We start from the raw sequence: 15938 nt of genomic DNA, 5'->3' as shown, positions 1-15938 counted from the left end.
GGATCTTGCCTATATATATATATATATATATATATATATATATATATATATATATATATATATATATATATATATATATATATAGATCACACACAAAAACTCTTTTTTCTTATTATTCATACACACACAAAAACTATAGCGAGGCGCTTTTGATCATCGATTCAATCTATTCTTTGTAAGTTTTTTCATGGGAAATTCTATGGTGTACCCCTCTATTTATCCAGTTTCTATCGTGTACCCCTCATTATCTCAAATCATCAGATATACCCCTGAAGTCTTTAGTTCATTCTCAACCGTGACCATTATTGAATCTTCCGTCAAATTTTCCGTTAATTGCTTCTATTAATCTTCTTTACTCAAGATCTTCATCTTTTTTACCCACTATCTTCATCTTTTTCACTCATTTTCAAGACCTTTACATCATATTTACCAAACTTTTCAAATTTTCCTACACTATAACATTAATGCCCTGCACCATCCAACAACTCAAGAGCAACCAAGATTTCGACCTGCTCCATTATGCTCATTAATTCCTTATGCAAAACTCATGCTCATCCTATGTCTCACCCCAACTAAGAAACTTCCACGAGTCTAATTGTAATTAAAACCAAATATGTCATTCGATCTTATATCAAACATTAGGGTTTTGTGTCAAAGAATCAGGGAATTTGAGAAAGAAAATTGCCAATTTTTGTGCTTTTGAGCAAATTGAATAACATATACAAGTAAATGATATTTTGAAAGGAGGCGGGATTTTGGATTTTTTAATTCACTAGTAGGTCTAAAAAAATTGTTGTTTGTATTACTTTGTTTTCTTCTTAGAGAAAGGGGATATGAATTGAAGGTAGGAGATGAAATTGGTGGGCGAAAACTATGAAGATAATGGGTGAAGAAGAATAAAAATGAGATAGTGAGTTAAAAAGATGAATATTGTCGATAAAGAAGATGAAGGTGGCAACAATCATACCGATTGACGGAAAACGTGAGCAATTAACTGAAAACTTAACGGAGAAACGACTTTGGTTATGTTGTGGAATAAGTATATGTGATGATTTTAAAAACGGAGGGGTATATGGTAGAATTTAAAAAAAATATAGGGGTACACCGTAAAATTTTCCTTAATCTATTTATCAAATTAATTATTTATTGTAGTTTCCCTAGAAATTTGTGCCCTAGACCGGTTGACCGTGATTCACACGAGCCCTGGGAGGGGATTTTTGGGAAATTCGATTGTAGTTATTGTTATTGTAGTTCGTTGGTTGTAATAACTACATCTATTGTATGCTTGTTATTAGACACCGGTTTCGTAGAAGAATTCTTTTGATTTGCTATCTTGTGTCCTGCGCAGATTTGCTGAAAGGTACGAATTCCTATTCAGCATGTATTATTGTTATTATTACACATCAGTTGTTATTATTGCGACGATTGTTATCTATTGAGATGGTGGTTTAGATGTCAGTAAGAGACGGTCTAATTATTTGTATTGAGTGTATTTTATTGCTATGGTTGCTTTATGTGTTGTATTTGTGCAATTGTTATCATATTTGATTGAGATGCCGGTTTACGGACTAAAGAGGTCGTTAGGATTTCGGAGAAAAGTGCTAGTCAGCGGACCGAGAAGGTCGTTAGGGGCTCAAGGGTATTGATGCCGATCCTGCGAGATCGAGGATGTCGTTAGGAGTACGAAGCTGATTATGATTATGTACCGAGTTATTGTGTATATGTTTATTTGAGTTAAACTGATGTTGCTTTTCATAACATTATATCTATTGTTGGTTTTCTCTACTCAACCTTTGATTGACGTGTGTTGTGTCTTTTGTCAAAAATGTCAACCATCTTTTCCTTGTGGTGGCCAGTTATGATCCATTTGATATTTCTGATCGAATGGGGAGCAGTCAAGTTAGTAGATAAGGATTAGTTGTTGTTGTTGCTGCGTACTATGAAGGGACTAGGACGTGTGGTGCAGAGTGGACCGAGTCTAGTGGTTGTCATGATTTATTTAGCTATTTACAAACATTTATTATTTCTTTGAGTTTAGTTTTAAACTATCACTTATTTATCAATTGGTTAAAAACTATATATATGTATTATCAGTTTGAGACAGTTTCTCATTAATGATATAATTTGTTTAAAATACCTTGTATTGTTTACTTTTATTATTTACTGCCTCGGACAATCGAGTTGGTAACTTTCTCATTTAACTAAGAATGCATACCTTGTTAAATACTCTTGATTAAATGGGGGTGTTACAGCGGCGACATCAAAGTGTAAGGTAATTAGGGTTTTTTTTTCTTGTAACCTCTTGTAATTGGTCTATTTATATTTATCGCTAAGAATAGGTTTTCTAGCTTTTTTATTAGGACACGGGAAAAAAAAAAATTCTTAATCCACTATTGCCATCGCTAGACTTGGCAGGAATGATCTGACTCGTACCTAACCCAACAGGGCAACAGTCGATCTTAAGGACCCAAGATTGACTCCTAACCCAAATTTACCAAATCAACATGACTCAACCCAAATGTTTATTCAAGATAATCCAATATTCCCTAAAAATAACTTGATAATAACAAATCCAAAAATGACCCTAACCCGAATTGATCCGACCTGAAAAAATCTGACTCAAATACTATTGAACTTGGAATTACCCTACCCAAATTAACCCGACTCAATCCCCACCCGATTAACCCGTTTGCTAGGTCTAGCAACCACAAGCCGCTCCATGTCAACAAATACAAATATAACTATCACCCACTGGACAGTACGACTGTACGAGTATAGAGGATCTTAATGGACTCAACTAAACATACAAGACCAAATATAGATTCAAATTCAAATGATTTTGTTTTGTCGAAAAACATCCAGCTGATAATATCAGCTCACAAATGAAACAACAATTCCCTAACTCCTAGATCAAGATAGGGAGTTTATTATGGAGTTGGTACCCATCGTAGATGATCAAGTCTCAGACTTTGTGAATAAGGTCAATCATGACATGACGAGGTTGAATTCTAGCAACTAGTGGCTTAGGCATGGATTGATTGAAGCTTTCATTTTGGGCCATCTTCACCAACTGATTGTCTTCAGCTCTTTCCATATCAAGACATTGGATTAAAGTTCCAAGCACCATACCCATGACCCGGATTGCCAAACCTTCACCCGGACAACTTCTTCGACCCGACCCAAATGGCATCATCTTGTACCCTATCTTATGTCCTTCCACTCCTTGGAACCTCTCCGGCTTAAAAGTTTGTGGATCATCCCAGAACTTTGGATCATTCTGTATGGCATGTATGTTAATAAGTAGAAATGTGCCACTCGGGATACGATGCCCAGCAACAACACATTCTGTTGATGACTGGTGAGGGAATAGACATGGAAGAGGTGGATGCATTCTCAGTGTTTCGTTGATTATGCACCGTAGATATGGAAGATGGTTCAAGTCAGGTTCTTCAATCAATCTTGAATAGCCAACATGGTTGTCGATTTCAGTACGAACTTTATTCAGAATTTGTGGATGGTCCAGTAAAAGTGAGAATGCCCACTCTAATATGTTTGTCGATGTCTCCGACGATCCTATTAATAAATCCTGTGGAGTGAGATAACTAATGTTAATCATACGCCAACCTAAACAAGGTAATAGTGTAATACCATCATTACGCAATAGCCAATTACATCGAATCCGAGCACCGTGCCACCGTTAATATGTACATCATGCATGTTCCTCAATCGTTCCCTTCATTTAGATTAGCTAAATTTTTCATTCTGACCGTTCAAACTTATCCATCAATCCATATATATAAAATAGGAACTTTTCGAGAACATTAGAGAGTCCAACTTTTTTAGAATTCCTATATACAAAATAATTTTTATATAAAATTATTATCATTATTATACTAATAAGTTAGATCTAACTTTTTCCTCTAAATAATTTATGAGAAAATTATCCAAATCGGAGTAGATCTAATAATTTATGAGAAAATAATCCTACTAGAAGTAGATCAATTATTTATGAGAAAAATAATACTAATAGAAGTGGATCTAATAGTTTATCCATTATTTTTTACTAAAAATAATAATAGGAAAATAACTTTATAAAGAATATTTATTTTAGAATATTTATAACGCAAAAAAGGTCATATAATAACGTACAAAAGTGTTAAAATTGCATATTTTATAAACATAGATTTACTCTGTGTGAGAAAAAAAAAAAAACAAAAGAGACCCTAATTTTTTACAAATATAAAATATTTTCAAAAATCTATGTTTTTTGACTTTAACTACTTAGTGAAACCCGTGTAGTAATAAAGATAATTTTATTTTAAAACTTTTTTGAACATTAAAATGATTTAAAAAATATTCGAGTTGTTAATTAACCAACCCCTAATTATCTTCCAAAAACCTTAAAAAAAAGCTAATTTTTATTTTTAAAAAAATACTCCAGAAAAAAGTAACATGTCATGATAGAAAATAAGAAGTAAGGAATGACATTTACTTAGCATTTGGCTTTTACAATGGCGGTGGGAGGAGAAATTTTTTTTATAATGACAATATTAAAAATAAACAACTTCAATGGTGGCATGAAATAGTTTTAATTCTGAATATGATTTGATTACCAATAATATTCACATTAGATAAAAAAAATTGAGCTACCATTTAAAAATATTAAATAAGTCAAATATCGATTTTGTCAAGCCAAAAATTTAAATACAAATGAACAAAGTCAAGAATTACAATTTTATACGGGACTAATAATCCAAGAACCATCTAACTATGATTTTATGAAAGAATTAGTGTACGATAAATATATAGAAAATATGTGTGAACTATATATAATCTGCTATTATATCCCCGAATGTTTTCTTCAAACTGGTTTCAAATTCATATCAAATCCATAATAGACGTTAAAAATGTATTGAACTGCCAAATATACAAAATTATTCGGTTACATCAATTTTTACTTTCTAAATTTGAATTCATCTATGTTTTTTTATTCACTTAAGTATTTACCGCAGTTTATGTCATGGACTGATTGTATATTTAAAAGTGCAATAATTTTTGCAATAGCTTTTCATATTTTTTTTTTTGGGAAAATTTCCATTTTGGTGCCCCGAGGTTTGGGTTAATTCCACGTTAGTGCCCTGGGATTTGCATAATTTCACTTTGGTGTCCTGAGGTTTCGACTACTTCCCACTTTGGTAACCCGAGTTTTGAAAAAAAAAATCCTTTTTTTTTGTTAATGGTTAATTATGAGGTATCGCATATGGGTTTAGTTGAATATAAGGTACTGCTTAGTGTAATAAATTAGGTTAAAATAAAGATAACTAATTGCATATATATTGGTTAAGAAGTAAAACGAGTGTACATATATAATTAATAATTTGAAGCCATTTTCTTAGTATTCAAACTCTTTTCTGAAAATTTCTTTATTTTGATATTATAAATAGAGTAGAATAATAATGTAAGATAATGATACTTGATTTTTTTTATAGACAAAATTTCAAATAAACAAAAATGAGTTATAATTTTATAAAATTAAGGGAAATTCCCACTTGTACCCCTCTGGTATGGACTAATCCCACTTGTACCCATTGTTTTCAGGAAAACCCACTTATACCCTTTAATTTCCTAGTTATTCTCACTTATAGCCCTCAAGTATAAGTTAATTTCAGTATACCCCTACTTTTAAGGAAATCCACACTTCTACATCCTAGTTACATAGAAATCGTGACCATAAGTCCATTGTAACACCCCTAATTTCCATAATATAATTCTTTAATTTTATTTTCCCATATTTTATATTTTATTTTTGGGAAAATATCCGTCTTTTGCGTATTCGGCTCGTTGGGCTCGAATTTATGTGAAAACCAGCTCCTCCTTGGGTTTCACGTGTGATGTGGGAAAGGATGGATATTTTTGGGCCCAGACTTGAAATAAACCCATGAGCTTCTCTATAAATATGAGGGAAAACCAAACCCTAGCTTTTCTTTCTCATAATTCTCAAAACCCTAAACCTAATCTCTTCCTTCTTCTCTCTCTTGGTGCCGCACGCCCTACCCCTCTTTTACGGTTTTCGTGTGCCTCCTTCCTCCCTTGTGTCGTGCATTTCTTGCCTAGGGTTTCGTGCCGCGCCTCTTCCTCTTACCTTCATCATCTTTCGTGCTTAGATCAATCCTACTTTTGGATTTATCTATCTTCTTCGTAAGTTTTATGTTTTCGCATGGTTTTATAGTTTTTATAGTTTATATATATATACTTAGTATATTTATTAGATTCGTTATCTTTGGCACGTGGGTGATTCAATAAAGGCGTGGAGACTGCACCTGGAGAAGACGTTTATATCGTTGAAGACGATCTCTAGGGTTTATTTTCTTAATAAGGTAACTAAGTGTTTTCTTTTAATTGTGTTTATGCCAATTGATGTAATTAATAGGATTTAATGATTGTCTTGTATGATTGGTACGTGTTGGATTGTTTATTATCATGTTAATTATGTTTTCGCATGTTTTTATATGATTTGATGTATTAATTATATATCGTATGTTGTATATGTGTTTATTATGGGTGTTATGTGCGTAATTAGGGTTTACGAATCAAACCCTAATGGCGGCATGATAGGCAGCCAAGAGTTCTCTCCCAAGTTATAGCTAAAGCTAGTATAACCTTGATGAAGATTCAAGTGTTATAGCTAAAGTTAATACAACTTTGGGTGGTTACTCTAGTTATGGCTGAAACATGTATAACCTTGGAAGTATGAATCCATGTTATAGCTGAATCTACTATAACATTGAAGTACGAGTTAAGGTTATAGCTGGGACTAACATACCCTGAGATTTATGGCTCAAGGTTATGGTTGGAACTACTATAACTTTGAGTTTCATGTCAAGGTTATAGTTGAGGTAAGTGTAACTTCATGTCGTATATGTTGAAGTTATAGTCGAGGTAACTATAACCTCGCATCCAGAGTTTATGTTATGGTTAGGGTCACTATAACATTAAATGGTTAATGTAACACCCCGGCCCAAACCGGGTCGGGAGCGGTTACTCATGATAGCTCACCAGGCTGTGTACATGGCCCACAGATCAACACGGGTCCTTTACAGCGCATTTTGTCCTCACTCATGCGCATCCCGGAAACCTTCCCAGGAGGTCACCCATCCTAAGACTACTCCCAGTCAAGCACACTTAACTTTGGAGTTCTTTCGCATGGATGACCATAAAAGAAAGTGCACTTTGTTGATATGAGTAGTACATCAAATCCCTTTAAGCACTAGTCATTTAAGCCTATCGCTGGACCTCTTCAATTACCGTGGGGTGTTACAGTCACTCCCACTTGAAGAACGCAACGTCCTCGTTGCGCCTGGGAGCATAACCGCTAACCCAGAATCCTCCCCGCTAGGTGTGTGATCACAATGGAGCGTATAACCACTGCCTCCAGGAGCGTATCAAACCTGACTCCGATCACCACACGGTCGCAGGGTTGCTCTGATACCACTTGTAACACCCCGGCCCAAACCGGGTCGGGAGCGGTTACTTATGATAGCTCACCAGGCTGTGTACATGGCCCACATATCAACACGGGTCCTTTACAACGCATTTTGTCCTCACTCATGCGCATCCCGGAAACCTTCCCAGGAGGTCACCCATCCTAAGACTACTCCCAGTCAAGCACGCTTAACTTTGGAGTTCTTTCGCATGGATGACCATAAAAGAAAGTGCACTTTGTTGATATGAGTAGTACATCAAATCCCTTTAAGCACTAGTCATTTAAGCCTATCACTGGACCTCTTCAATTACTGTGGGGTGTTACAGTTAATGTTAAAGTTATAGCTAAAGTTACTATAACATTGGTTGCTTATACTTGTTTCAGTTGTTGTATTGTGTTCAACGTGTTATGTCCTCGTGTTTGCATATATCTTTGTTACTCTTGTTCACATGATAAGTAGGATGGCCAGTTATACTATCTTATGAGTTGAGTCGTGATGTCGTTCACGCAGGTTAGTATAGTCAGTTATACTGTGCATTTATTTGTTGGTTGGTTTGAATAGATGACGGTAGTATCAGTTGTATACTATCGAAACGAACAAATGCTACCCTTCGGGGACTGGTGAATGGTCTATGGTCGGGGGGGTAACATAAGCAGTGCCTTATGCGCTCTGTTCCCCGAGTGTCGTTCAGTGTACAGTTATTGCACCGAGAGTCTGGCCAGGTCTGAGACATATAAGCAGTGGTTATACGCTATACATAGTACCTTGGAGGCAGTGCGTTATACGCTCCACAACGATGGAGGCAGTGTGTTATACACTCCATCAGCTAGAGGCAGTGCGTTATACGCTCTAGCAGTTAGAGGCAGTGCGTTATACGCTCTAACGACGTTCGCTTTATTCGGCTATGCTTTGATGATAGCTTTGTGCCTTCTGGTGCTGTGGATTGTGTGTCGCCATGTTTGCTATGCTTTAATGCTAGCTTTGTGCCTTTCGTTGATGTGGTCGTTTGTCGATACTAGTCTTGTAAGTGTTCATTATCTAGTGGTTGCATATGGTCTAGGTTGCATGATTGCATTCGTCTAAGGTTGATAAGTCATGGTAAGACGTGTTGGGGTTTCATGAGTATAGATAATCTCACATGTTTAATGGTTTTACATTTCATTTGTTAATGATTGTTGATTATATTCAATTGTTGTAAACGTGACTGGGAGAGCATCTAGTTACTCCCGACTGATTGTCGACCCCCCATTCTCAGGTTGTTCGGATGTTTGCTGTTTGGATGATGCTTGCTTGAGGAATGTGCGAAGCGAGCTTAATAATGAATTAGGAGTTTGCCTTATGTTTTAAGAACCTTCGAATAATGTATTAGCAGTTTTGGATTTAGTAGCGAACCGGATTGGTCAGGTGTTTCCGCCACCTTGACCCTTTTATCAGTATCGTACTCTAATATTCATTTTATATAAGTTTTTCTTTTGTTTTATAAATCCGGGTTATTACATCCATAATATTAAGCGCCAACAATTAAGACTTGAAATGAATTCTCGCATGTCATTATGAAGTGAGGAAGAAGTGTGAAGTACCGTCAAGGTATCAAATAAGATTTTAAAGGCTTCATAAATAATATGAAGAAGCATATCTAATTGGAATATTTGTTTTCTCTTCAACAAACATCGTTTTTCCCTCCAAATTCATTTTATATGACTCCACTTCATTTTCAACATTCATTTTTTTACCATTCTTCCCCACTTTATCCTCAACATTTATCATTTACTATATTTAAGGGTATAAGTGAGAATAATTAGAAAGTTGGAGGGTACAAGTGGGCTTCCCTGAAAAGAAGGGGTACAAATGAGATTAGTCAATAGCAGAGGGGTACAAGTGGGAATTTCCCTTAAATCTAAAACTAATCGAGTTTAACAGTAGTATCTTAATATCCAATTCCCTCCAATCCTCGCAAAACTCTTAATTTGCTTTTTAGAGGTCAAACTTTGAAAAGTTGATCGTTAATTCACTCAAAAAAATATATCCCACATCTACAAAACTAGAAGCCGTATTATATATTTCGTATTAAGTTCATGAGGAACAACCAGTCATAATGGTAGATAGTCAAAAACAAATTTATTGTTTAGAGATCGAACAAAAATCCTCCAAACAGTTTACATATATAATTGAGATACCTGTTGTTTTGCGTATCACCATTCAACATTTACATTGTCGTATGCTTACAAAATGGAATATATTGGTAGATAATGTAAGTTAATCTAATTTGTGAATCTTATAAAAGTCAGTCTCAGTTATCACGTGTTCATTTTAAGGAATTAAACCTCATTTTTGGGAATGACGTTTTAAATTGACTAAAGTAGGTGGTGCGTACAACAATAAAATTAGGTACCTACGTAATATAATTAAGAGTAGCTTTTATGTTAAATGGATCGATGATCCATCAATAATCAACCCAATAGTTTTGTATGTTCCGATTTTCAACATAGTTAGGCTCTTTTTTTTATCAACTTAATAGAATTCTACTGCCATACCATGACAATGTAAATTAAACCAACGTTTGCAATCTATTGTTCAACAAATTCTTAGAACATTCAACATGCATATTGTAAAAGATGATCCTAATGGAAGCCTCGTGCATTCTATGTAATAGAATCACATATATTTTTGTACTGTTATTTAGAGACTACTAATTTTATTGGAATTTAGTATGGATTTGATTTTACGATAAGTATATAGACCAAAACACTCTTAATTGTAGAAAGTCAAGGTAAACTTATGCTATAAGAGATCTAATATTTTCTCTAAATACACTAAATATAGATAATTATGATACATATTGCTTTACGTAATACCATTTAGTTTTATGTAGTTGTTATAAGTTAAAATAATTTGCAAAACTCATAAAGGTATGTCTCTATTATTAAGGGTGGTTCATTTGGTAGGCTGCAGTGTTGCACTATGTTTATGGAGATAACGTTTTGTATTTAATTAAAAATCAGTGATGCTTATAACAATAATGAAAAAACTAACTACGTCATCTTACAATGTTACTTGATGTTTTACAACTAAAATGATAACTATTAAATGACAAAACTTCTATGCTAAAAGCACTAATAGTTCATTGATGATCAACTACACCAACCACGAACTTTTATTTATCAATGAGTTAAACATAGTTGAACTTTTTTTTGTTAACTATAGAATATAGGGGGTGTTTATTTTGGTAAACGTTGGATTGATAGATTTTTAGCATATTGAGGGCTTTTAGCATGTTTGACTTGTCAATATGCTATTTGAGGTGTTTGGTAGATAGCATACTGAAATAGTAGATTGGGGTGCAATCTATTATTTTACAATATGCTGCTCCCCCCAGCTTATTCGATTAGCGGATGAAAAATATTTTAATTGACAATTTTACTCTTGAAAACATATATTGTCAATAATGATTCATATCTATATTAGTCATTTTAGAAGAAAAATAAGCAGTCTGCTAATATGAAACCGCTAATTACCAAACACTTCTAGCAAACTCTGCTATTATAAATGTTAGTCAAAACTGCTACTAAAATCAGTTAATTATAATCTGCTTTTACAATCTGCTTCTGCTAATATAAACCTACTGTTTACCAAATAGGGGCTATATTTATACAGATGATCCTAATGGGAGCTCTGTGCATCGCACATGCTGTTCAAATAGTACATATATATAAAGTAGGAACTTTTCGAGCGATATTAGAGAGTCCAACCTTGTTAGAATTCCTAATTTAAAACAAATTTTAATAAAATTATCCTAATAAAAGTAGATTTCGAAAAAAAATTAATAATTCAAGCAATTTTTAATAAAATTATTCTAATAAGGGTAGATTTCGAAACAAATTTAATAAAATCATTCTAATAAAAGTAGATTTCTTATTACTTTAAAAAAATTAATAAAATGATCTGAATATAAGTAGATCAAATACATTTTAATATAATTATCTTAATATAATTAGATTAAAATTATTAAATAGAAAACAGACATTCATAATAATTCAAGTTATCATTTTTATCTTTCCCCCATTTATGGTCTCATACATTTGTAATTTGTATTCTCGCGTCAAAATTCAAAAAGCTGGTTGATAAATAAATAATTTATTTGATTAAAGGGTTTAGTTAAGATGGTGTAGTGTAATCTTACGTAGTTATATGAAGTATAAACTACGGTTCCATCAAAATATAATCACTAAATAATAATTGGAGTGTGTATATATATTATAAATGCCTCCACATACATTTAAGCGATCAATACATATAAAACAATTCACCGATCTATATATCTTACTATTTTTGTTTCATTAATTATTCTCTATAAGAATGTGAAGATCATTAGGTGGAGGAACTAACTGTTGGAAAATGTGTCCTCAACAATAGTGCGATCACATGATTTAATATCATAATTAAATCTCATATTAAGAATACGTGAGGGATGATTTATTATATAATCAACTGATCATCATTAATCGGTAATGATTGGCTGACTAGAGTTTGACATTATTGTCGTATGACGGTGGTGGTCAGTTGATCCCTTAAGGTCATACCTAAAAGACAACTCCCTTACTAGATAAATTGATTAATTGTATGACGATACAAGGTGATCAATTCCTTAAAAATTGAACAATTTACTTGTGAGAGAGAATATTGATATCTTATTGTAATGGGATTAAATAAGATTTATTTTAGTAATAAAAATGCTTTATTACTAAAATTGTTTATTGTTTGAGAAACAATAGAGATAAGAATGACTGATTAATTATAAGTACAAAATGTTGTGAATTATAATTATATGACCCATTTTATTCATGTGATCAAGTATCTCTAGTCAATTGGTTGTATGTAATTTAATTAATTTTTAAAATGATATTTATGTGATAAATATGCATTAAACTAATTAATAACATGTAAAATACAATATGTGACATATTGTGTGACAAATGACAAATTGACAAAATAAAATGGTGGTCCATTTTATGGAGGTTGGACCGAAATGAAGGGTGTGTTAGTGGGTTTTGGTTGTTTTTATTTTATTTGATAAAATGGCATGATGATGCCTACCTACAACTAGCCTTACACCTACTCTTACACATCTTACACATCCAATTCTTGTGAAGACAAAAAGAGGAAAGTAAGATGCCCCTTTGGACACACCTTACCCGTCCTCACCTTCTCTTTATGAGAACTTTTGTTTTCATTTTTTACTTACTCACTCATTCACTTACTCCACATGCAAATACTCTCATATTCTCTCTATCTCACTAAAAACAAGGTTTTTAGATTCACAAGCATTTGTTCATCCATTCTAATATCTAATAAAGATTATTAGTGTAGTAATAGTGATAATATTAGAATTAAATTTAAGGATACTAGTTTATTAATCTAGTTAATTAGTATACTAGTTTAAGGGATAAGTCTTGGGTGCAATCTAAGGAGGATCTCTACTTTGGGATTTTGTAGGATCATCCAACACATTAAGCTGAAGAACAAGTGAAGGAAGGTGACCTTACTTCTGCGCTATATTTCGAACCATCTAACAACGTAAGGGACATTGTTTTTCCTCATAAATCTCTTATTTTGTTATGCATGCACTAGATCTAAAGAACAAATAATTAAGAAGTTAATTAGTTCACTATTAGAGGAGTCTAATAATAGGTATATGTACCTAACAAGTGGTATCAGAGCATAAGAATGTTGCATAATCGGTTATTATTTTTCTGAGTTAAAATGTTAACATATAAAACTAAAAATTTGTGATTTATATGAGTAAGCCACGAAATAATTATGCATGTTATATATTCTGGTCCTAAAATTTTTTTGGTCATTTTTATGATTTATGAAAATTTATTGCTCATTTTAATGATTTTTAGTGATTTATTACATTTTTATGAGTAAAATGAACTTTTATTCACTAAAATAAGTTAAACTTCACTACTGGACATGGTATTTTAATATGACCTCACATTAATATTTTATGTATTGCATGTAAAATATCATATTAATGTTATTAATATTTCATGATTTATGAATTTTTAGAAAAAAAAATGGCATAAATAGAGGTTAAAATGACTAAAAATGGTTAAACTTACTCTCTGACCTTGAATATTTTATATGACCTTACATGCATATTTTACAAGTTGTGTGTAAAATTTCGTATTAATTGGATTAATATTGCATTATTTATGATTTTTATGAGATAAAAATGGATTAAAAGAGGTAAAATGGTTAACAATAGTTAAATTTCGAATTAGGCCATGAAACTTTAATATGTTGTCACATGCATAATTTACAGAGTGTATGTAAATTTTGAGATTAAATGATCTCATTTAGCATGATTTATGAATTTTTAGTGTAAAAATGGCATAAATAGTGACTATTTTAGCATAAATAGCTAAAACAAATTGCGTGGCATGAAAAAATTATTCTAGGTTTCATAAATATTCCACTAATGAGATCTAAAGTTTTAAATTTGATTGGATTAATTTTTGGATACTTTAGATGTTTATGAGATAAAATCGATAAAATGCAACTATATTTTCTCAAAATTAATTCGAAAATTGTAACCATGATTTTTGACATTATGAGTGTCATGTATATATTCCAGAATGTTCAAAAATTTAAAATTCAAAATTATTGTAATTAAATTTGAATTTATTTCATAAATATTATGATTTTAAGGTAAAAAATGAGCATAAAACTTAAATCAAGTTGAATTATTGTCAAAAATTGAGTGATGACTAATTTTTGAGTCCTAAGAGTGTTAGAATAATTAACTTGAGCTTAAATGTGATTTAAGTGTTAATTTGTGATTTTAAAAGAGTTATTATCACACATTTCCATAAAACCGGGTTATATAAAAGATATAAGTTAAATAGGGCGATTTGGCACATAATTTTGTATGATAGATACATATTATAATGCTGCATATTTACCAAAGTTGGCTGGTGTAAGTGCTAAGGGTTCTCATCTCTTAAACAAGTGGTCAGGGTTTCGATTCCTGACTCTTGTGAATGAAAAAGGTCAAACTTGGGAGGGGTCAACCCATTAAATTGCCTTCAGTACCTCGGAGGAGATTGCCCCAGCTGTCGGTAGGGGATACTCCTGGTCAACACCAAAAAAAATATGCTGCATATTTCAATTGTTGAATATTTTTTATTTATATAATTTTGAATTATGTAATTTTATCTTAGTATGACCTTAGTTTTAATCGATATTACCCATAATAAAAGGGAATATTGATTCGGTTATAATTTAATGTGATCTCGTATAACTTTTATTTTTATTTTTATTAGTTTTTCCATTTTACAAATGTATAATAGGAATAGCTTTGTATTTTTATTATTTGTAATTATGGAGTATCTTCAAAGACGGTGCCATTCGGAAAGGTGATCCGACGAAGACGGTGTTCTTGGGAAACGTGCCACTTGAAGATTCAAGGGACCAAAGGAGTTCGTTTCCGAATATGTAATAGATTATTTGATTTTCTATTTTAATGAAGGTCATACTAGGAATTTTTATTATTGCTTTGAATTTCTTTTAATATGTTACATGCATTGCCAAATCGCCATAACAACACATGCATTTCATATCGAGTCATCGACCGTGTCAATTACAATTATCGTAGTTCACTGCTTTAGTTCACTTAAAACGTGATAGATAATAAATTGACAAGACCTCTCACTTTTAATAATTGAGAATTAGCCTTACCAAATAGTAGAAACCATGAATCCCAATTTCATAAGGAATTAGATTCGGCTCACCGGGGTACTAAGCTTGTTACGTTGGGTAAGTGGGTAATAAAATGTTATTACATCGAAATTTGGATTGAGATCAACGAAAGTATTAGTGACCGTAGTCGCATGTGTTCTGGGCTAAAGATGAAAATTAGAGTAATTTTTATCGACCGAGAGTTCTAGAAGTAGAATTGATTAAGAGGTTATTCCAACGATTTATATTAATAAGGGATGACTCGGCTCACCGTACCCGTATTAATATGAATTTGGATCTCGGAATCATTTATGATAGTTGGGTAGAGGTCACTATATAAATGCTATAACTTATTTAAAATGTTTACAAGTATTGTCAAAATAATGGATGTTCATTAATTCCTTCACTTCCTATCTTGTAGTCAAAATCGTTTTCTCAATTACAATGGCAACTCCAATCACGTCCGAAACCACTAGTTCCAACAAGCTCACCAATGTGTCATGACTCCGATCCTTCGTGGATCGTTGTAAGTGAGAAAAGAATGGGTTCAATTTCGTCGATTGGGACGCGCAACTTCGTTTTGCCTCGGAGGGTGACGACAAGCTTCGTTACCTTATCGAGGCATCTCCCACCGAACCTAATGCTAGGTCCACCGCCGCCGCTAGGCAAGCCTATGAGGTTTACCAAAAGGAGTCGTCCGCGATCAAAAACGTG

General features: G+C 32.8%; 1 protein-coding gene across 1 annotated transcript in view; it reads right to left on the bottom strand.

Annotated features, from left to right (window-relative positions):
* Positions 1 to 2798: 2798 nt before the first annotated feature.
* LOC141599491 (cytochrome P450 81Q32-like) overlaps positions 2799 to 15938 on the bottom strand; it is a 52867-nt gene continuing 39727 nt past the window's right edge. The window contains exon 3 of the mRNA XM_074419513.1: positions 2799 to 3586. Within this exon, the coding sequence (XP_074275614.1) occupies positions 2963 to 3586 (624 nt within the window). The 3' untranslated portion in view covers positions 2799 to 2962. The remainder of the gene's footprint in view (positions 3587 to 15938) is intronic.

This window comes from Silene latifolia, chromosome 9 (assembly GCF_048544455.1).
Source record: "Silene latifolia isolate original U9 population chromosome 9, ASM4854445v1, whole genome shotgun sequence".
Taxonomy (NCBI): Eukaryota; Viridiplantae; Streptophyta; class Magnoliopsida; order Caryophyllales; family Caryophyllaceae; genus Silene; species Silene latifolia.
The sequence above is the reverse complement of the archived record's forward strand: the minus strand, read 5'-3'. Positions and strand labels throughout refer to the sequence as shown.